This window comes from Varanus komodoensis, unplaced genomic scaffold, assembly GCF_004798865.1.
Source record: "Varanus komodoensis strain SLA01 unplaced genomic scaffold, ASM479886v1 scaffold34_1, whole genome shotgun sequence".
Taxonomy (NCBI): domain Eukaryota; kingdom Metazoa; phylum Chordata; class Lepidosauria; order Squamata; family Varanidae; genus Varanus; species Varanus komodoensis.
The window spans coordinates 6,891,296-6,913,704 of NW_025335854.1; the positions used below are offsets into that span (position 1 = coordinate 6,891,296).

The 22,409-nt window shown below is 42.0% G+C and overlaps 1 protein-coding gene across 1 annotated transcript in view; it reads left to right on the forward strand.

The window, feature by feature from the left end:
* The window catches only part of ACBD6 (acyl-CoA binding domain containing 6), a 94,271-nt gene that overhangs the window by 70,016 nt on the left and 1,846 nt on the right, over positions 1-22,409 (forward strand). The window contains exon 7 of the mRNA XM_044439147.1: positions 15,812-15,842. Within this exon, the coding sequence (XP_044295082.1) occupies positions 15,812-15,842 (31 nt within the window). The remainder of the gene's footprint in view (positions 1-15,811; positions 15,843-22,409) is intronic.

Below are 22,409 nucleotides of genomic sequence, written 5' to 3' on the forward strand. Positions count from 1 at the left end.
TGAACCATCCTATAAGCAACAGGAAGAAGTGAAGGACAAAGATGATTGGTGTACATTATCTGTTGTTATTTGTAATAGAGTTTAGGAAATTTCTAAATCCTGTTTGTGGGGCAAAGTTTAGGGAAATCTGATCTGAAGGGAAAGCTATGGAGATTTTATTTATTTGATAAAGAATTAGCTAAGGAATAGTAAGCTACCATATTTAAGAACCTATAAGCAATCTCAAAGTATTATTTGCAGAGTGTCATTTTATTAACTTCTGTGTTAAAAAAAAGTCAATTTATTGTGTGCATGCATGTGGGTGCAGGTGTGGTTGTGTGTAAATTTGATGATGGCTTCTAGTAGTAGAGTCTACCCCAAGTCAGCCTCACGGGAGCTAAGCTACAGGGTGTCCTTTAGGTAGAGAAGTTTGTACTAGTGGCAGCAGTTTGATAGCTGAGGCAGCATTTCCTGGTGGTGAAAGTGAATTGAAAACTTTATTAAAAACATGGGCAGTGAGTTCTGTAGAAGGAAGTCTCAAAGTTAATCTGTTTAAAAAAGGAATATAGATAGGATAACCCTCATGTAGTTCTATTCCATCTGATGACAGTGATGGGAGAATCTGAGAAGTTTTTTTACATATGGATTTTAGATAAGAACTGTATTAAAAACTTGTACAGTATCTAACCAGAACAAGCCTAGAAATACAGGACTCTGAAGAACAAAATCCAAACCATCAATAATGCACATTTTGTCCCATATTGTGATATGGTAACTCTACTACACCTTGTGATAAGGTGACTCTTACTGGAAAGATGAGCATGACTTGGAGCTTGCTAAATGTCTTTCAGTAGAAGATACATTAGATCACTTATTTTAATAAAGATTAGATGAAATAACTATGCTGGGAATCTTACAGAGAGGATTAAAAAATCATTTTCCCCATGGCTTCATTATTTCCAAACATTTTACATCTCTAGTCTTTCTGTAAAAGTGTTCGTTTCTATAGTTTTTGGAAATGTTTTTTGAGGGAGAGTGAAGACTTGGTAACATATCAATAGCAGTAACCTTGTCTTAAAATCTAAAAGAAAATATGAGGGGCAGGATTGTTCCATAAGCCCATAGTATCACCTGAGCCAATAGAAGGGACTGAAATGACTGCAAAACAGCAGCCCAAGTTCTAGCTCCCATAGGCAGTCCAGAAGGATGTTGTGGTTAATGCTGTCAAAAGCAGCTGAGATGTCCTGGAGAACTCGTAGCGTTCTGCTCCCCCCATTTAGTTAGTGGCATAAGTCGTCTAGCAAGGTAGCCGGAGCAGTCTGAGCCCCCATATCCTAGTTGAACCCCAGTTGACATGGGACTAGATGAGCAATTTTATACAGGTGCATTTGGAGTAGCAACACCAACAGTTTTTCAGTTACCTTAGTGGAGGATGGTACGTGTCAGACTGACCTATAATTAGATCTTCTGGATCCAGGGAAGATTTCCTTTGCAAAGGTCTTACTGCTGCATTTTCTAACCAAGAGGGAACTCAACACCACCATGGCCAGCCCAAAGAGGCATTAACCATTTTGCTTTAGCTATAGCTTTGCTTTGCTTTAGCTCCCCATTGCTTTGTCAAGGTGTTCAAAAAATCCAGTTACAATGTATATGTAACTACTACATGGGAAGAATGTTCAAATTATGCTTGGGTTCAGAAAACAACTCTAATTCTGTGGCACTCTTGGTTTTTCTACCTCTTTCATTTCTTCCTACGTACTAATATAGGCTATGTGTTTTGATCTGGTATGCACTGTTAAGGCAAGCACTGAAAATGAAAAGGGGAAAGTTTAGCCATTGTAGCTTTACACTTCCATAAAATGATTCTGAGCATTTCAGCTGCACTAACTGTGGCCATTAATCGGATTACCTCTGCTCTAGGATTCTGCCAACTAATCCTGAAATATTGCAACTAGTAGCTTTTCATTTTAACAGTTTTTAAATATCCATATAGTTCAGCTTCACTGGTCTTTAAAAAACAATTGCACTATAATAGAGGGATCTCTTAGCAAAATGTTTGTTTTGGTTATTAATGCTTAAAGCCTACAACACAATAATAGAGTCATGGTACAGAGGAGAAATCTCCTGATCATTAATTGGCTGTATTGCATAGAATATAGATAACATGATCCTCCCATTCCCCCCCTGTCCTCCTCAAAAAGATATGCATTAGGTTTTTTTTCTAACATTAATAACCCTTTTTCCTGGCCACATGATGCAGGCCAGAAATTTTGGGCTACAACTCACAGCATTCCTAACTATTGTCCATGGTGGCATGGGCTGACAGGACTTCTAGTCCAGAACATCTGGAGGACAGTAAGTTGGGGAGGACTGTTGTAGGCAGCATTATGTTCTTCCCTTGAGCATCAGCAAATGAAATCAGTTAGTGGCAGTATTCTGTAACTGTTTCTACCAAGAAAAGGCCCTTGCCTCCATCTTATTGACTCTTAGCCTGTGTTCTGATCCCCTCACTATGGGGTTTGCCATTTTGGTTCATTTCAGAACTGTGGCCAAACGTGTGGCTTTCCCTCGGTGGCTTGTTATTTGGGAAAATGCGGTATGTGAAATTTCAGCAGCAGCCATTTGCAGGGTGGGATCTGTGTCCATCAGGAAAAGGGTGGGAGTCACTTCAGGTCAGAGAAGTGAAAGCCTTTGTGTAGACTGCACTTTGCCTAATATATGGCACTGTTAAGGCCTCAGGATAATCCCTTTAGATTACCCATGGTGGTGCTTAGCGAATGCTTATTTTGAAGTGACCGCCTCACTGCTTACCATTGCGGGGGGGGGGGGGGAATATAGCACCTGCATTTGTTGGTGTTTTTTCTAGCCTTTTTAAAAATTATTTTTCATGCTAGTGAAGCCTTAATCCCCTGAGCTCGCCTTCTAATAACAGGAAAGTGTGTGAGCTTTCTTTGCCATGCTCGTTGCCACTTGAGGAGAGCTCATTCCTGAGGAACACACACTCATAATGGGATTCGAGGCTTCCCCACCCCCTTCCTCAGGGTGCTCATAGCACAGTTTTCGCAGGTTGCTCTGAAGTATGCTGTGTGGGTTCAAGGACATGCTCCCAGTTTAATGTGCACAGGCATGCTCCTGCTTGCGCTCTGATTGGCAAGGTTAACTCTGAGGGGCGCTGAAAGGCTGCAGCTTTTTAAACTGATTTGATTAGAACCACTACTTTATCCCCTTCACTCCCCCTCCCCTAGCCACTACCTCCTGATCCTTTTAACATTGGTCCAATAACCATTCACTCTGCCCCCCCATCCTATTTTCATGCTGAATTTTGACATTTTATAAAATAGATTAAGAAGCTCTAGACGAGGGATTAAGCACTAATATCTGTCTCCTGGGTGCATTGTTTTCTGAGACTGGTTGAAAGTGTGATTCCTTTTGCCTCACCTCCTTAGCAGTTTTCTGGTGCCTCTGTCAGCATGCAGGGTGTGCTGCAGACAGAGAGGTACCTTAATCTACAGTGTTTAAAGATAAATTTTTTAACTTGATTCACAAAAAAGGGTTAGATTTTAGGCCTCTCTACTAAATTGCTTTATCTCCTACTGCCAAATAAAGCTCATCTTATCAGGCTACATTCATACAAGCCCATGACACTTCTCATACCATGATTTCCTCACTGGCTTTTTACTTTTGAAAGCTTGTCTAGTATGGGCATGTCAACATTTCAAACTGATTTTTGTTTCTTCTGATTCACCCTAAATATGTTCTTCATACTGGGAAAATGTTTTTTATTTATCCTGTATTCCTTTGTAATGAGTAAAGTAGTATGCATTTGAAAGGACCACCTGTTCAGCCATTTTAAATATGGGTGGGTGCCAATCATTCCTTTAAATAGTTCTTTTATCATGCTGATTACATGTAATGTCTGACTCTGTCATGGATCTTTCTACAGGACACTAACAAAATCTGAATCCATGTCAGACTGCCACAGGGATGTGGATGTGTCACAGGGAGGTTGATTCCAATTGACATTCCAGAAATAAATGAGTGATGAGACCTATGTTGAATGACTGAGATACCATAATGTTGCAAATGTGCCTTCAGAACTTTAATTCGTATAGTGGAAGGCTTTTTGGTCATTTCTCTATTTCTGCTTTGACATTTAAGATCTGTTGTTAACATGCAGTTCTGGTCTTGCAGATGAGTGCAGAAATATCACCAACTTTCCCTTGTGTGCTCATGTGTGACTTGCGCAATGTGTTTGGCAAATCGCGTGCCTTTAAAAGGAGCTGTGCGTACAACTGGCAATTTGCTGGGCTGTACTGTTGTACTTGATGAGGGAATGCCTCAGCATCTTACTTATTGCACACCAGAGTCCCTGCAAAGTGCATGGTCCTTATTTTGCTGCCGCCTGCAGCTCAGATGATGTTGGTGGCCAGCCTCCTATGATGTATGCAAAACCTAATTTAATGGCACTACATTTGCAGGGGTTTAGAAAGAAAAACAGCTATGTTCTGTGGAATCTTTTTACCTTACTCGGATTTCCTCTCATCTGCTGTTACTGCATCTGCAGTCTGTTGCCGTGGGAAACTGTCTCTAACTGCAAAGGACAGCTAAGCTTGCAAAAGTACCTCTGGTTGAAGTAGCACAAGCAGTATAGTATAAACACAATCTCCTACCCAATTTATTAAACTCTGACATACTGCATTACTTAAGAGTTCTCTGGGAACATTAAAGCCTTTTTGACTGGCTTCTCCATTGCAGAGAAATTTTTAGTGACATTTAAAAGGTTTCTCTTGTGTTCCTTTTTAATGAGATAGATAAAAAAAGGCTTGTTTTAGGCCAGTAAATGGGACAACAATCCAATTTCCCTTGATTCCATCAAGACACTCTCAAAGCATTAGCTTGTACAGTTGAAAGAAGGGGGGAAAAAAACATACACACGTTTTACCCTCTGCCACCTGATAGCTGAGAACAGTCTCTTGATCTTTACCACTATACTTATAGCACTCAAGTACATTTTGCTAGGTGGGAAATAGAAACAGACCTGGTATTTGAATTTCTCAGAGGCCACACTACCTTTCTTGCTTGACCTTCTTGCACCACTCAGTCACTAGATCTACCAGAAATGGTGGCCCTGTTCTCCAATTTTACCAGTTTTTTACTATGCAACTATATGTAGAATGTTCAGTTCCGGGAAAAATGCATGATTCCAAAAGAAAGTTGCTGCAGTCTAAAATTCAAGCCATATAAAAGTGATTGTTACCAGTGTGTGTAGCCCAGCCACCCTCAACCTCCATCAGACATACTTCTTTCTCCTACCACTCCTAAATATATACCCTGTAGACTTCACCGCTCTCTGCTGAGCTATCTTGTCTAGCCTGGTGCCCTCCATCTCCCTTTAGCTGCAACCTGCATGGCCAGTCTAGTCCAGAACATCTGGAGGACAGTAAGTCGGGGAAGCTGCAAGCTGCAGTCCGAAACACCTGGACTGCACTAGGCTGAGGAAGACAGCCTGAGAGAGTATTCATCAATGTTTCCAATGTGAAGAAAATCATCCTAGGATGAGTCACATCCACATTATAGGGACAGTGATGCCATAAAATGTCTGAAACATATTGTGCTTGTGTGTCTGGGTTTTTTTCCCACTCCGGGCGGGGCAGGGGGTTATTGTTTACTCCAAATTACTCCTCACTTCTGCATTAATGCTGCTCACTTCTCAAGATCTTCTGCTACTCTGTATTGGCTTCCAAAAGTCATGGAACCTGACAGAAAGTGAATTCCAATCACACACTGCTGTGTAGCTTTGCCCTGCCCCCAGAAGAGTTCCCTTCAGCTGCACATGAAACCAGCAGGGGTATCTGTCTTTGAATAGGGTAACTAGGGCTCTCCTGGTATTTGCGGGCACTAGATTGAACTGAAGTTGTTGGCTGCTTTGCTGTCGTATCATGCAGATAACAGGGAAGATGTCCAGAAGGCTCTTGCTCAAACAAAGCAGACAGTCAATTTCCAGATTCCTCTTCCCCAGGAAGCAACCAGGTTGGCCCACACAATGAACTGAAATTGTGGGGAGGCCGATGTATTACAGCAGAAGTGAGGAACATTTTTATGCTGAGGGCTACATTCTTTTAGAGGTAGTCTGTTGGGTGCCACTTTGCAGACAGTGAACCGGAGCTGTCCTAAAATCGTCACCTTCTCACACTGCCGCTTCCTCTCCTAAGAGAGGAACAATGCGGAGCGCTCACAGATAGTAAGAACAGCCGCCCCACTTGGCATGCATGTGTACACGTGTGTGGATGTGAGAGGAGTCACTGGTACTCTTCCCATCTAATTTCTTTCTCATTCTCCCTCTCCCTCCCTCCCACAGACACACCAGCCTGTTCCACCCACCCTGCCTCTCTCAAATGCATTGCAAAAAATGGGGGTGTCTTTCAAAAGACGGCTCTTGCTGGATCAGTTCTTTCAAAGGCTGTCCCATGTGGCAGATGTTGGGTTCCTATCAAAGAACAGCCAATCTTTAATTTAGTTAGCATTTTAACTTAATGGAGGGGAGTACGTTTTGAATTTTCCGCCTCAGGCGCCAAAATGTTTAGACTGTGACTGCTCTTCCTGCAGGTGGGACTGCCCATTTCTACCCCTTCCACAGCCCTGTCCCTGTAGGTTTCTCTTCCCCATCAAAGTGCATGGCTTTCACAAACGCAAGAGAAAGTGAGGCTCCATTGTACCTTTTGCCTCATCCAGAACAAACGCGTCAAAGGCTCTGAGCTGAGATACCCATGTTGATCACAGGGCTTCATAAAGTGTTTCATTTTCAACAAAAGATTCTTTCAGCAAAAGAAGCTCAGTGACATTAGGGTGCACATGAATTTCTGATTTTGAACGTGCACTTATTGTAGAAAATGTAGTTGACTTGTCAAGAAATGCAGTTTCACTCACAGGGGAAGTACTGTAAGGTTCTAAGAAACAATATTGGGAGATTTGAACTTGGCCATTTCTTATTCGCTGGGTGAGTAGAAGACCAGCCACAAGCTTCATAGGTTGATGCTACAATAACAGGAAAATATTCATGTTTTCATCCTCCAAGTTGGTTGCTGTCCCAGTTACAGAAGGGAACAGAACGACGGGTGCAATGTACTGGGTGCTGAGGTCTTTTCTTGGACTTCGATCTTGCATGCACGAGATCTTTAGGGGGGAAACAGCCCACTGAGGACTAAGCCAGCTCAGTCATGGAACATTTGAGCCAAGTGTAAAAGAAAAAGTGGGTGTGGTGGGAATTAAGTGGGTTGACCGAGTAGAAATGGCTGGTAAAATGGAAGCGGTGACCATGGCGGCCTGGGAGGTTTCAGAATGCGGTTGGCAGGTGGAGAGAGAGTAGGCAACGGATGCAGATGCCTTGAGGAGGAAAGTAGGAAGTGAATGGTCATGACTGGTCACACAACATGGCAAGCCACTGGGGTTGTGACTCACATTTGCTTCAGAGTAGCTTTGCTTGTTGTCTGAACCCAGCCGGAGTGTCCCCTGTATAGCTAACAACCCATTGCTGCTGCGTTCAGACAACATTCTCTGAAACAAATATGGATCACAACCCACCTTGGTTACTGTGTCATGTGAACCCAGTTGTTACCTTTGCCTCTTCCTCTGTTGACTTTTGCACCACTTTTTCCCTCCCTCCCTCCCTCCCTCCCTCCTTCCTTCCTTCATTCATTCCTTTCTTTCTCTGAGAGCAAAAGAGGCTGGGGAAAGACATCTAGGCGTGATAACAGTGGAACATACATTATTATCTAGAAGCAGCTTTTCTTTGTTCAGACTGAAAAGCTATTTTAATATGTCCCCAGGGATGGGGAAAGTCTACCTGCAGAACTCCAAGTTATAGCAGCAAAGATTCCCTGCTTTTTCTTAATCTGTTGTTATTTCATGTGAAATCCTTATTTTAAGAAGTACCCTTGCTAAAGCAAATAGAATTAATTGTTCCCATATTGCAGGTTGGAAGGGCCAGTAACTGGGAGACAGTGGTTTACAGGAGCAGTATTGTGCAGAAATATTACATCTCTGTTTGCAAAGCACAGGTTGGGCTGAAGCCAAGAGTAGCTTAAAACTACCCGCTATAATATCCTTAGTTGTATCCATACCTTGCAGGTTGACTTGAGGCAATAGTAAACAACAAACTTGCAGTGTAGCTCAGTATTATGTTCCAGTTGCAGGTTGGTACCTATGCTGAGAGAGTGTAGTGTATAGCAGCCCTAAGATGTAGTCCACCATTGAAATTATAGATCAGAAATGAGGCTGAGGCTGCATTCCATACATCTCAAGCTGTAGCAAAGACCAGTCTACTTAAATTGCCAAGCAGTAGGCCAAAAACAGGTATCAGTTACACATGGACAGCTAATGTTCCACTGATCTGCATGCAGATTTTTAAATGCTCAAAAATTCAGAAAGACCCCAGTCAGAGCAGTTCGCATCTTGTCTTTGATGCTAAATTGTTTTGGTTTTGTTTTTTCACCTCCACAGCTAAAGGTTGCACTCACACACCAGTGATACACTGGTTTCCTCTTATACTGACTTAAAGCATTAGCTGTTTGGTGGTATAGAAATTAAATACATAAAATAAAATATAGTCCATGATTTTATAACAATGTAAATTATAGCAAAAGACCCCCCAAAAAAAAACCTTTCTCAGTTTGGCGCAATCCTAATCCTGCACAAGCGAAGACAGGAAAATTCCTATAATATGCTGGCCGGCTATGCTGGGAGTTATGCCAGACTTGCATAGGATTGTTCCTTTAATGTATCAAAATGAAATGCAGCTTTATTTTTCAAGATAGTCTCTGAGTACCATTAAATTTAATTGTCAAGAAAAAAAGGGGGATGTGGAAAGAAACTAACGAGAATCATTCACAGTGGAACTTAGAAAACAGTTGCAACCATCTCTGTTTTGTTCATGTTATTTGCATTTCACAGTAAGGTTATAATACCTTATTGTTTAATATGCCATATCATTTATCTTCATTCCAGAATGCAGAATATTGAGAATAAACAAACAAAACAGAGCAAGTGAGAGCTTGTGTTGTAACTCAATGGCATTGAGCCTTTGTGAAACCAGGTTAAGGGTGGTTACTTGGACAGTTGTGTCCTGATGCTAGCAGACTGTAGATTTTACAAATACATACAGAAATAATTAAAATCTAAGGGGTTTAGAAGGAGTAATCTCCTTTCAATAATCTCTGCCACAAAGCCTGCAAAGTCACTGCTGGCAGAGTGCCGAAATCGGACCGGCTGTTGGATATCAGGACAGCACGTGTGACTTGGAGTTCAGGGAGATTAAGTGAAATCACAGGCAGATAGGAAGCTCTGTGACATGGTCTCCTCTCTCCACTTGCTATGGCAGAACCCCAGTGTGGCCTTATACTGGTGCCAAAGAGCAGGTCTGTGTTCTGCTGATACCAGGGGATGGAAAGGCAGAAACAGGGCCTGAAAGGGTGCACTACAAGGTGGCGGAGTGTAAGGAAGCTTGGAATGAACACAAGAGGGTTTCTGTCCCTTGAAACAACGTGCTTCCAATTCTGAGAGCAGCTACGGCAGATGTTGGGCATATTTCAATGAAGTTGGTGCCTTGAACAATCCTCCAGCTGACCAGAATCAAAGGAAGTGCTATGAGAAAATAGAATTAAAGGTTTCATGCCGTTGAATTTATCATTCTGGTACCAGATAAAACAATCATCCTCATTCCAAACATGTTTTTGATGGATGGCTGCCATCTCTGGCTTTGTCAGAGATCATCAATTTCATCCTTCCCGAAACCTGTGATGCACCAGTTCGTTCTGTGCAATTTCTTTGAAGACAGCCCCTCTCTGTTTTGGCAACATGTTGCTTTTGCAGACTTGAAACAGGTAACTCAGGACTGCCCTCTTTAAGAAAGCCTTTTGAGAATTCCTGTTTCTGTTCCTGTTTCCTGCAAATTAGGATGGCAAAAGCACACATTATACATTGAAATTGGAGGCATACTTCTCTCTTATACATGCTAAAATACACGTGTTGGAGTACAAATTGCTTGCTTTTGGAGAATTCAGTTTCTTGTGCTTTTTTGCGTGTCACTGATCTAAGTATGTCTCCTAATTTAAAAGAAGTAATTCCCAGAGCAAATGACTCATGGAGAAACAAAGCAGGTTCACATTCTGAGTGTAACTGCTCAGCTAAGCAGGTTGATTGGAAACAGGCAAAGAAGTTGGAGTACTGTATTGCAAAGGTATACAGAGCTGCAACTGTGAAGTTGGACTAGCAGAGCTGAGAGGAACCCTCCTTTATTTCTCAAAGCACAGAAGTTTAAGAATGGCTTAGTACTGAGGAATAGCTTTTATTAAACGTCTACTGAATATAATATTGTCAAAATATAACTGGGGACTGGTTGTATATTCCCCATCAGCCTAAAGCAGGAGTCATTTAGCAAAAACTACTCTACACTTTGCCAAATAGTGCTGACCAGGTTTGGAGCTGGCTGCTCAACTGTGAATTTGAGAATTTTATAGGAGAGGGAGAGGTTTCTATATGTTGAGGGAGAAGAATCCCCCCCTTTCTCCATCCCTCCTGAAACCTCACTTTATAGTGGGGAGGAGAGTTTTCCTTATTCTATGGTACACGCTCAACTGATTCCAAATGTTAGAACTTGCTCGTGCCAGCTCTTTCCCCACCCTTCCCATTTTCCATAGGTCTTGGGCAGCATCCATCCTCGTTGGGCTATTTTGAAAGTGTGTTTGTTTTTAATTCTTTTAATTTACAACTTAAATACTTCTGTGTACATGGGAATCCTGTGAGCATGCAAAAACACTAGTTCTTGGTGACTGCTTGAAACTGAGGGGCATGGGAGTAGCTAAGACTGGCAGGAAAGGAAACACGTGGGGACTACCAACAAAACCTTGCCTCAGGCCCCTGACCCCTAACGGGAGTGTTTCTGCTTAACCACCAGCCAGGAGCACTGTTAGGCCTTTGTGTGCAAGAGGGGGATTTCAGGAGAAGGAAAAAGAAGCCCTTTTTTCTGCCTCATTCTTCTGAAATCTCCCCCCACTGGCTGTTAAGTGTTGTCAAGCTCAGGTTTAGGGCTGACCAGATACAGGCTCTAAACTTGACTGGTTTATTGCAATATAAAATATTATACTGGCTGCACAAAATGTACCAGCTAAGGCTGCAAACCTGTGCTCGCCTGAGAAGAAGTTCCGTTGAATCAAACAAGGCTTACTTCTGAGTAAAAATGTATTACACTGTTGTACATTCCTATATCTGTTAGCTGCTTCCTTGTGTTCTTTGCGACCCACACATATATAGAGCCTGTTCTCCTGATTATGCCAGTAATCCTGATGATTGACGTCCAGAAATGTTTTTGGACAACAAATATGAAATGAGAATGAGTGCATGTTTGGCCATACCTTAATATTTACCATAATTTAACCTATGCATTTTCTATAAATTAGGTGGTGTTGGGTTTATATATCATGCACAAAACCCTGCCAGTTCTTTATACCAATGCAGAATACTTAAATCCAATTCACCCCCATTTCTCTAATGTTAATCGGGCTTACTTCCCCACCCCCTGCCGATTTTAAAGTTTCAGTCCTGTACTAGCTCCAAGAGCCAGGGTGATGTAGCTGTTAAAATGTTAGACTTGGCCTGGAGAGACCTGGATTCAAATCCATAGAGCTCAGGCCATCCCCGTCTCTCAGCTTAAACTACCACAGGGTGGTTGTAAGGATAAACAAGAATAACAACAGCTGGGATTCTGAGAGCTGCTTAGACTCACCCAAAGGGTTGAGCAGACAAAATGATTCCCCTTGCTAGTTTTTCTTTCTTTAAAAATAAAAAACTTAAATTTGAAGTCAGCAAAGAGAAGCAAAAGCTCCTATATGCTTGTTAATATAATATATGATTGCATGGGTCATAATGGATCTCAAATAGATAACATACGAAATTTGAAAATACAGGGCTCCTCGGCCCAGGCCCAGGCCCCATTTCAAGGGGAAGCAAAAGGGTTAAATTTCCAAGCTGTAGAAGCAGATTGTGTTTTCCTTCTATGATCTGGGCTGACAAGACATCAGTATTCTATTCATCTGTTGGGAATTAGGCTGTTAATCCAATCAATGACTCTTGAGTGAGCTGCGGCCTGCCTCCCCACTGGGGAACAATCGGATCAGACGGCAGATTGTTTAAGAGCACCAACGCTGTCCCAGTGTCAGGTGGAATTCTTGAGCGTTCCCTGGTGAATTCTGGCTGGGGGGAACTGTCTGAGACCATTTATCCTGCTCTTTAAGTAACCAGGTACCTGCCTCATCCATACTAAAGTGATAAGCAATTGGAAAAGGCAGAAGGGAGCCTCTGACTGAAATGCTGAAGAAAGGGCTGCAAGGAGTGGATGGCGGGCTTCTAATTTCAGTCCTGCAGCGTATTATGTATGTTAAAAAAAAGATTGCCTTGAAGTGTTTTAATAAATAATAAATAAAGTGCAGAATAGCTGGACAGTAATTATTTATGCAGTCTTGTATGTTTTAGCCACCTTGAGCATTCTCTTCTGGAATTGGAAGGTGATATATAAATTAGATCATATGCATATTGACAGGTCTGTATATGTAAAGTAAACCTCCTTGAACAGGAGCAAGCTTTCATAGGACAAGCACAGACCTCTGGCATTTAAGCACATGATTTACTTCTACTGCTGCAGCTAAGCAGGTCTGAACTCATAAGCTTCCCATGTGACTTACCTGGAAATGACACGTAAGCATCTGTGTGTTTCCAGAGGAAGAGCAGGGTTTATGCATAAGGACTGAAGCGCATTCTGTCAGTGCAGTGCAGAAGCCACTGCCATCTGGACAGCCTGCTCTTCTTTTCCCTTGGTTGCATTTGCACACTCCCAAATGAGTCCTTGGAGAACCGATGCAGTTAAGGAGGCGTGGCTATGTGAGAAAAGGCAGGTAGCATCTGCAAAAAAGCAGGTGGCTGTTCTTACTCACTGCTGCGTGGCAAAGTCTATATCTGCATTAATTTAAGGAATCCTCCATCCTTCTGTTTCCTGCTACATTTATGCTTTTCAGGTTGGAGAATTAAGGTGGAATAACTGCTTGTGCATCTTAGGATCAGCAGTACGCTGCATTTCACAGTTTGTGGTCCAACGCGGGTGGAACTGCAAGCCCTTCTACCGTGAACTGGGGGCAAGGGGGTTATTGCTCCCAGTCCCTTCTCTAAAATGCCTGGCTTTCCCTCTGACCATGGACCTGTTCTGTTCCTGCTGCCTTTTTCTATGCATCCCTCCAGCCAGGCCTTCCCTTGCTTTGTTTGAAAGAAGGGCTTTGCTTGCATTCAAGCTAATAACTTCAAGCTGCTGTTCTAAACATCCTTTGCTCTGTATTGTGTTGGCCTCCCTGCCTCCCCTTTCAACATTTGTATAGACTAAGGCCATATAAATAACAACAGTTCTGAAGTTGTGTGTGTTAACTTGTGAGCATTCATCCTTTCTTCCATTTGTAGTTGTTCATAAGACATTCATTTTCTTTTGGTTCTTACATTTACACCCTTGGGCAGCAGCTGCTTACATGGAAACTAATAGGAAAGCTATGTTGTTTTTAAGTTGTCCTTAATTTAATGTGATATAGGGCAATAGAAATTTAATATTGCCAACCATCTTTAAAAAGGATGACAGTTTGAGAGCTGCAGTGAACAACTTATTGGATGAGCTTCCAAGATCAGTGTAATGCAAGAGCTCAGCCCTGTTATGGACGTAATGACTCCTAGCCTGAAGAAATGTGAAATATAAAATTGTGATCAATTAACCATTTTTCCCATATTTCAGTAGTCCTTAGTTCTTGTTGATAGGTACAGCTCCAAATGAGCTACATTTAGGCAGTAATTCATCTTGGAACAGAGTGGAGTATAAATAACTATGGCAAATATTCCCTCTTCTTGCTTAGTAACTCAAAATGAAACTTAATTATCCTGCTCAATTTCCAAGGGAGAAAAAAAAGATCAACTGTTGTCACTCAGTTCCATTTGCTTATTTATAGTTACATTTTTACAGTAGAGCTGGAAATTTCCCCTAGTAGATGCCCAGAGACTATTTATCAGGGTTACATATGGAAAGCAGTTTTGCTACTCTTCCGTTTTGTTGTAATATAAAAGAAACGTGATCTGAAAATTTTCTACATCCCAGAAATTTAAGGCAACTCTTGGAAATTTGTATAATCCCATTCATTTTGTATGATGGTAAAATACTGCCAAAAGAGCTCTGCTTTTGTGTGACTTGCTTCATTGTGAGGCAGTGAGACTTCCCGTGCATGCTAGTAGAATTAGGTGAAAATCTTATTTCCCTTCAGCTAGAGCAGTAGCACTTACTTTTGTACCTCCTTCTCCTAATGAGTTTTTATGCTGAAATTTCTTGGGATTAAGAATTAGATTTCCTTCCTCTTGAGTCAAGTACAGTCTCTGTCTGGCACACAGTGCCTGGATACCCATTAGGCACAGTATTCCTTACAGTAAAAGCCAAGAACTCCATGCAAACGCTTGGAAATAGTTAGTAGGCACTTTGGCAGGCTCTTCAGGGTCATTGGGTTATAGTTTTGTATTTTGGAAAATAAAAAATACATATAAAGTTCAAAAACTTTTGAGATGTTTGAGCATTTTGACTAGCATTCAACTTGGTCGGAACTCTGACAATTTTTCTTACGATTCCAGATTCTTCAGTTAAGAAAACATTTATCTGACACTTAACATTAAAAAAAAAACCTGATACAATATTACAGTGGGGCCTGTGTTAAAGTCTTCAACATGAACCCATGTAAAGATGACCATGATCACCCAATATGTCTCTTTATTAATATTACACATTGTGGGATGGAGACTCACTCTTTGCAGATGGTGCTCACTTCTGAGATGTTGAGAGAGACATAAACATATCTGACTTCCTCTGTCCCAGTGCCTATTTCATAAGAACATGAGAAAAGCCAGGCTGGATCACACCGATGATCTGTCCAGTCCAGCACTCTGTACGTGCAGTGGCAAACCAGCTGCCCACAGGAGCCCTCGAGCAGGATGGGTGCAAGACCTCCTCCTGGACAAGCTCCTCGGCCACTGGTGCATGCAGGCAGGCCGCCTCTGGTGAAGGAGGGAGCCCATGGCCAGCAAGGCTAGCAGCCACTGATAGCCTCCTCCCTCAGGGGTCTGTCCACTCCCCCTTTAAAGCCATCCAGATTGGCGGGCATCACCATTTCCCACGGCAGTGGATTTCATAGCTGAACTATACTTGAGGGAAGACCTTCCTTTGTTCTGTCCTAAACCTCCCAGCAGTCAGCTTCATGGGATGACCCCAGGTTTGTGTGTTACGGGAGAGGGAGAAAAATGTCTCCCTCTCTACTTCCTTCACATCATGCATTGCCTGAAACACCTCTATCATGTCTTTCCTTACCTTATTCTAAGCCGAACAGTCCCAGTTGTCATAGTTGCTTCTCACAGGGAAGCTGTTCCAGCTGCTTGCTCGTTTTTGTTGCCTTCCTCTACTTTTTCCAGTTCAAATGGTGTCCTGTTCGGTTGCAGCAGCCAGAACTAAACACAATATTCCAAGTGCAGTCATACCTGAGTTCTCTTTTCTACTCCATTCCTAATTGGGTCTGGCATGGAGTTTGCCACAGGCAGCTTTGTGTGGAAGGCCTCAGTCAATAGGGCACTTGGTTTCCAGGCTTTTTAGGGCTTTAAAATAGCACTTCCAGTTAGCTATGCTCCCTGCAGCCAGAAAAATAGGCAATACAGTATATGCCTTTTAATGTGTGTGTGTGCATGGACACCACTAAATTTTGTTCTCCTCTTTTTCCAGGATGATGAAGGCCAAACAGCACTGCATTATGGTAAGTAGCACTATGTGAACAGAAGCATATGTATCTAGCAACCTGCATGACCATGCAGACCAAATTAAGAATACCTAAGATACCCAAGTGGTAGCAGAAACAAAGGGCTCCTTAGGAACTGTATATAATGTTCAAATCAAATCAGGAAAATGTGGCTATCTATCTATTTATTGTATTTATACCCTGCCTTTTTTTCCTTCCAAGGACCCCAAGGCAGCTTACATAATTCATTTCCTCCTCTCAGTCTTATACTCACAACAACAACCCTGTGAGGTAGGTTGGGATAAGAGTCTGTAACTGGGCCAATGTCATGTTGTGACTGAAGGAAGCTTTCTCAGTGAAATAACTTAACTTTGAGTCCCAGGCCTTTAATCCTGTTGCAGTACCTGTCTCAAAGAGTATAACCACGGCCTGCAAATTACAGCTATGACATTTTATTTCCATAGTTGCATTTAAAGTAGAACTTGAGTTTCTCTCCTTTTTCAAAACTAAATTACTCTCAGATTAGATAGTTCAAACAGTTGTGATGTTCTTTTGACTGAATATTCATCAAATATTGCTTGTTTGTGTTTGTGTGAGGTTTTATAAAGAACCGCACAACTGAGAACTTGCTAGGAGATATGCAGATGTATGCAAAATAATGTTCCAAAGGAGAAAACAGTGCCACATTTTCCCATCCCCAATTCAATAAGTATGGAGGAGTAAGGCAGGAGTATGGTTTCCATCAGAAGAGTTGTTAATTGATCCATGCCTTTTTGACTGAATTCAGTTTCTACTTAAAATAATTAAATGGAAAAATGTATCCCAGGAACCCAGCCGAACATTCTATTATTTGATATCCACTGAGTGCATCTATTTTTGTTATCCATTCAGTAAAGTCCAGTGTCATTAATACGAACAGGGGGTGCCTATTTGTAAATCAACAAGCATCAGCTTGGGATCTTATCATTTCAATTGAGTGTTTGTGTCACTGCATCATCTTTTCTCCATTACTTTCTTGGCCTGAAAGTGTGCAGCTCCAGTAGCACTAGTCAAACATTGCTTGAAGTCATTAGTTCAGTTAGTCATTGTGGCTTGCTGAAACCTTCATTTACCTGAAAATCCTTATTTATTTATTACTTAAACTGCATAATAAAGTCATTAATTGCAACAGAGACTTCACGGTAGGCTAAACCATTTCTCTGTGAGCATTTTTCCGTCTTTGCTGCAGCTATACAACAAACCAAGGAGTTAACAAAATCCCTTTGAGTAAAGATGGTGAAGTAGAACCCGAGTTTATCTATCTTTTTATGAGGGCGTTTGGCCTGACAGCTGTCCTTGCCTCAGCAGCTCTCATGATTACAGAAAGTGTCAAACTGCATCCTTAGACGGGTTATAAATCCTGGTTCATTCTGATTAAACACAGGTCAGAGCCATTCAGAGGTTAAGTGAAGGACAGCTCCCCAGTACGTTACTCTCAAATGGGCTGCCTAAAACACCCCACCCCGTCTCCTGGTTCCTGGTGCCCGTGTTGCTGTGTGGTCAGCACTAGCACTGTGTCTTTGAAAAGGCCAGGATGTGTGTGGTCTCCCTTGTGAATAGCCTGTTAGCCTTATATTCCCTTGTCAAGCCCCCCCCCCCCGCCCCTTCCTTGCACGCGTGCACACTTGTTCCCTTCAGGGAATGCTCAGATGATTGCCTCGGCCTCTCCCAGAGGAAATCAGCGTTTCTCCTTGGACTTGAAGCCACATGACCGTAGAGTAGGCTGGCGTTCTGTATTCTCCTGGGTTCTCTCTTCCTTGTTGAAACACCATCTGCGCTGCTTTTTTACAACTGTGGCAGGGCAGTGGGAGGGGATGCCAGCAAGAAAATAAATAATAAAAGGAGAAATCCATCATGAAAACCCTGAGGATTAATGGACTGTGCTGAATGAAGGCAAACTGTGCTGAATGAAAATTCATCTTCACCTGTGCCTGTGTCAGGACTGCCTCGCTGGCACTTGACAAATAGAGGTTCCCAGGGAGTGTCATAAATCCAGCAGCTGTTCTGATCTCAAGGGACAACTCTGCAGTCTTTAGGGGTAGGCCGATATCCTCCTGGGTTTCCCTTGCAGTGGCAACACATTGTCTCCTTTAAGATTTGTTCCTTGGAATTGCAAAATCCACAGTCCACATGGCACCTCCTTAGTAGCATGCTCTCCATTTGGAGAGGACTTCTAGTGTCCTTATTGTAAATGTAAGCAGACTACTATCAAATAAAGTAGTCTCTGGCCCCAGCTGACTTACTGTGGAAGCTCCTGTTGAAAGATAATGACAGCTAGAGACTGGATTCATTCCTGCCTGTGGGTTTCAGCATAAAAATTGTAATAGTAAAATCTTTTTTTTAAAATGCTGGCATTCTTTGTAAAGATTCCTTTACAAACCATTGGACTAAGTTATTGTGTTTTTCTAGTACTTAGAACAAAACGTGTTTAATATTTATCCTTTTCATTCCTTTTTTTGCTGTGATCTGGACCAAAAGAGTTTTTAAAAAGTGTGCTATTAACTCACAGCTTTACTGATTTAAAGAATACCTTCCCTGATTAACTAAGGCTTTGCAGTTCTTCAGAGTAAGTCCCATTGGATACAGTTCCAAGTAAATATGTGTAGGTTCAAAGTGAGCTTTTTTAAAAGTTGTATATTTCTTCCTTAATGGGATAATCTGTACCTTAATTAATGTTGTGAGTCGTAAAGACTCCTATTAGTTTAGAGGTCTGTTTATCACTGATACAGTGATTCCAAGATGCTTTACAATTTAATCATTTTCTTTTCACAAATCAGTGAATTAGGTCATTTTACTTAAATTTGTATTAGACTAAAACTGAGGCGTTCAGGGAGAATTTGCAGAGGAACATGGCTTCTGTCCATGGGAGAATAGATGGCCGAATCATGGGATGTATGAGGAATGTGATAGAGGGTGAAAATCTGAAAGATTTTCATGATTCAACATCCTGAATTCCAGTTAATTAACCTTACACTGGCAGTAGCTTGGGGTGGTGCAAGTCAAGCCAGCTTGTGGACTGCTGTCTCTAAGATGGAGGACTGTTTGTCCATTTTTTAACTTCTGATGAAATTTGTGCAAAGAAGCACCCACAAACTGCAGAGTGCTTGCACAATTCATGAAGAATCTGCCAATTTGTGCCAATTAGCTGATTCTCTGCACATATCACACAAGTGCAATGTGCATTCCTTCGTTCATCGCCAAAGAGGTCTACCTGGTTTTGATTGTCTTGGTGCTCAAGAAGTGCTCTTGGAACAGGGAAGCTGCATCCAGATCGACGCACAAGGACGATGGGGCACAATCCAAGGCACAGGACTGGCCTGCGAGACCCTGCAGAGCTGGTTTGAGACCCGTCACCAGCCTTGGCTGACAGTGCCAGGCTAGAGAGACAAATAGTCTTGCTTACTATAAGGCCACTCCTAAAATGCTAAAAAGGTTCTTTTGAATAATCTCCATCCACACCAGTGTCCTGTTTTAATTAAACTTGTGCTTCCTCTCCCCCTTGTGCCAGCTGAGGAAGGCAACAAAACATTCAAGATACTTTCTAATTACTACACCTAATTACAGAAAGAAGTACACTAATGTGTTGATCTGAAATATAATTAAAAACAGTAATTAGTGTTCAGCAGAGAGGCTTCTTGAAGGTAGAGATCCCCCTGGAAATTTCAGTGGCGGATGTACTTTAGGGCACATCTTTTGGCCACATCTGATGCATCTGATGCATCCAAACTATGCGCAGTACATGTGCTATTGCATTCAGGCTGCGTTAGCCCTGGTTCCATTATATTTTTTTACCTATATAGGTAGTATGGCGAGGGGAAAGGCAGAGGGAGAGAAAGGTTAAAAAGGGGATATTGCTGAAGGCAGTGATCTTCAAGCAAGGGTAGTTCCGCTGCTACCCTGAATCAGTCTGAAAATATAGTGGATCTGCATGTGAACTCTGAAACAACCTTTCCTCTAGTAATCACTGGAAAGAGGGAAGATACTGTGTGCACAGCTTTTGCTTATGTTTTGGAAATAAAACTTAAACCATACTTGTTTTGTTTCCCCTCATGTAGGCTAACAATGGAATGGGAATGAAGCATGATTTAGTGTTGCTGGACATAATTTGTAACATGGTTACAAAGACCTGAAGGCAGCAATAAGCAAGTTTTAGCCACTTTTTAAAATTGTTGCCCTGTTCCTACAATGGATAATTTATTGGCTGTTGTACATTATATAAATCACCATAGTGGAGATGGACTGTTTGCTTGAAGTGTGCTGTCTCATAAGGTTTAACCCCCGTGGTATACTTGGGGCTTGTGATAGCCTGCATTAAGAGAGAATTATTTGAATTGACTCAGTTATAGAAATATTTTGTGATTTTCCTAACTATTTAAAAACAGTTAAAGTTAAAAGAAGCTTTTATGTAAGCCGTCCTGAGGCTATGCGATGGGACGGCATATAAAAATTCTAAATAAAGAAAGCATTAATCTTGTTTTCCTGGAATTGAAAATCCACATGAAGTAAGAAGACCAGGTAAATGAAAACTATGCCCACCATAACATTTCAAATAATCTCAAACAAACAAACAAACAATACCATGGCACAGAAACAATCTGAAATCTTACTTGGCAGGCAGATGGTAAGAAAGCACTATTTGAGATGCTTCTTGCATGACTTTCCATACCTGAGTATTGGTAGCCAAGCAGTGGAAGCTCCCTGCAGTGCGGGTCTCAGGAGGGTCACCCTGTACTGTTCTCCAAGTCCTGCTTTTCCACAGAACGTCTCCAGTCACTCCTGCTGACTTCTAATTTCTGCTGTACACTGCAGGTCTCTGGTACAAGAATTGCATTGAATTGCACTGCTCTCCCCTTCAAATAAAATAAGGAAGAATAGTAACACCATGCTTTACCGCAAATAAATGTGGTTCCATTCTTTATTGGCTTTGTGGATCATTGAAACATAGATCATTGGCCTAGTTTTCAGATGAGGAATTGGTGCAGGGAGGTAAAATGTGAACAACCCTGTTTTCACACTTCAAAGCTCCTGGAGCCCCTAAAATGTCCACTGTATTGCTTAATGAAGGTTTCTTGTCAGGTCATAATGAGGGAGAGCAGCATGTGACTTTACACTTTTCCAGTTAGATTTATAATTCTATGAAGCGTGAAGGAGAGCTGCAGTACAATAATCTAGGGTTCCCGTTCTCATCCCCGCTGCAGCCCGTGGTGCCGCCTAAAAATCTGAATTGGAGAGTTTCCCACCAGAGCAGATGTTGAGGGGATGTGGGATGGGATCATTCCTGTCAGTGACACAACATAATGCCCAGCCTCGCACAACACGAGCCATTGTGCTTCCTTGCACAGGGTGGTCTGTTGTGTCATCCAAACCCTGTTGTGGCTTTTCAGCATGGTGTTTTTGATTTTTAGAAAGCATGATAAACAGGCCTGTCCTATGATTTCCATGCTTCACCATGTTTCTGATTGTCTGAACCCAGCATTGTGGTTTCCACAGTCCTGATGTGCAGCAACCGTAAAGTCCCCGGGAAAGAGTGGCAGCTGCTGCAAGAGCTGCTCTAACCATCCATCACTGCATGGGATCGAATTTAAGGCATGGTGGCTAATGAGATACAGGGGGCAGTGGGAGGACTGAGCAAGGAGGGTGGAAGCCGTGCTGGCATAGAAACCACTTAATTTTCTGGCATATTCAGGTAGAAAACCACTCACCGTGGAAAGCATGCTTGTTGTGATATCTGATATTTGAATTCAGCCCCCATGTTCAGGTCTTTCTGTCTTTCTTGAAGGTAACTTCGGGACCACAGAAATTCTATATTATTTGGCTTGAGTTAACTTATACTATGTACTGCCAATAAGGCAAATTCTGGTCTGTGATATTATTTCTGCCTCTCATCACCTTCTTTAGCAAAGTACTTACTGCATTGCTATTTTAAGAAGAGAGAGAATAGCATCATATTAATCACCTCTACAGGAAAAGTGCAGTTGGAGCTACAGTTCCTTGTGAAAATAAATTAGTAGTAATGTTCATGTCTGAATTTCCATAAAAGATCCAGTAAGAACCAGGTCCTGCATGGCACGGTTCAGTATGTATTACTCCTCCTCGGACCATTGCAGTATTGTTAGGAGGGAGAGATTGCATGGAAAGTAATTTCAGTGGTCTGAATTCAAAGACAGGCTAACTTCAAGAAGTTCACAGAAGGAAAGTCCCATTCCCCATCCTTTGTTTTGCTGCAGTCTGGGACCCCAAAAAATGATCTCTGAGGAAGCCCATCTTAGTGATAGCTGGCAGGGAGCAACCAGAAGGAGATACGGATAGGCAACAAACTGATGGAAGAAGAGCATTACGTGAGCTATTGATAGTTGCTAATGGCAGGTGACGGCACCTGTCCCCCACATCCCTGCCCAAGTTCTGGAATCCCTTTGGTTCCATGAACCTTTACGAATGCATCATCCATAAAATTAGGAGCTCCGACTATAGCTAGGACTATGGCAGTTGTGAAGAAATCTGCATATATGCAAACAACTTGAAAGTACTTCAGGTTAACATTACAGC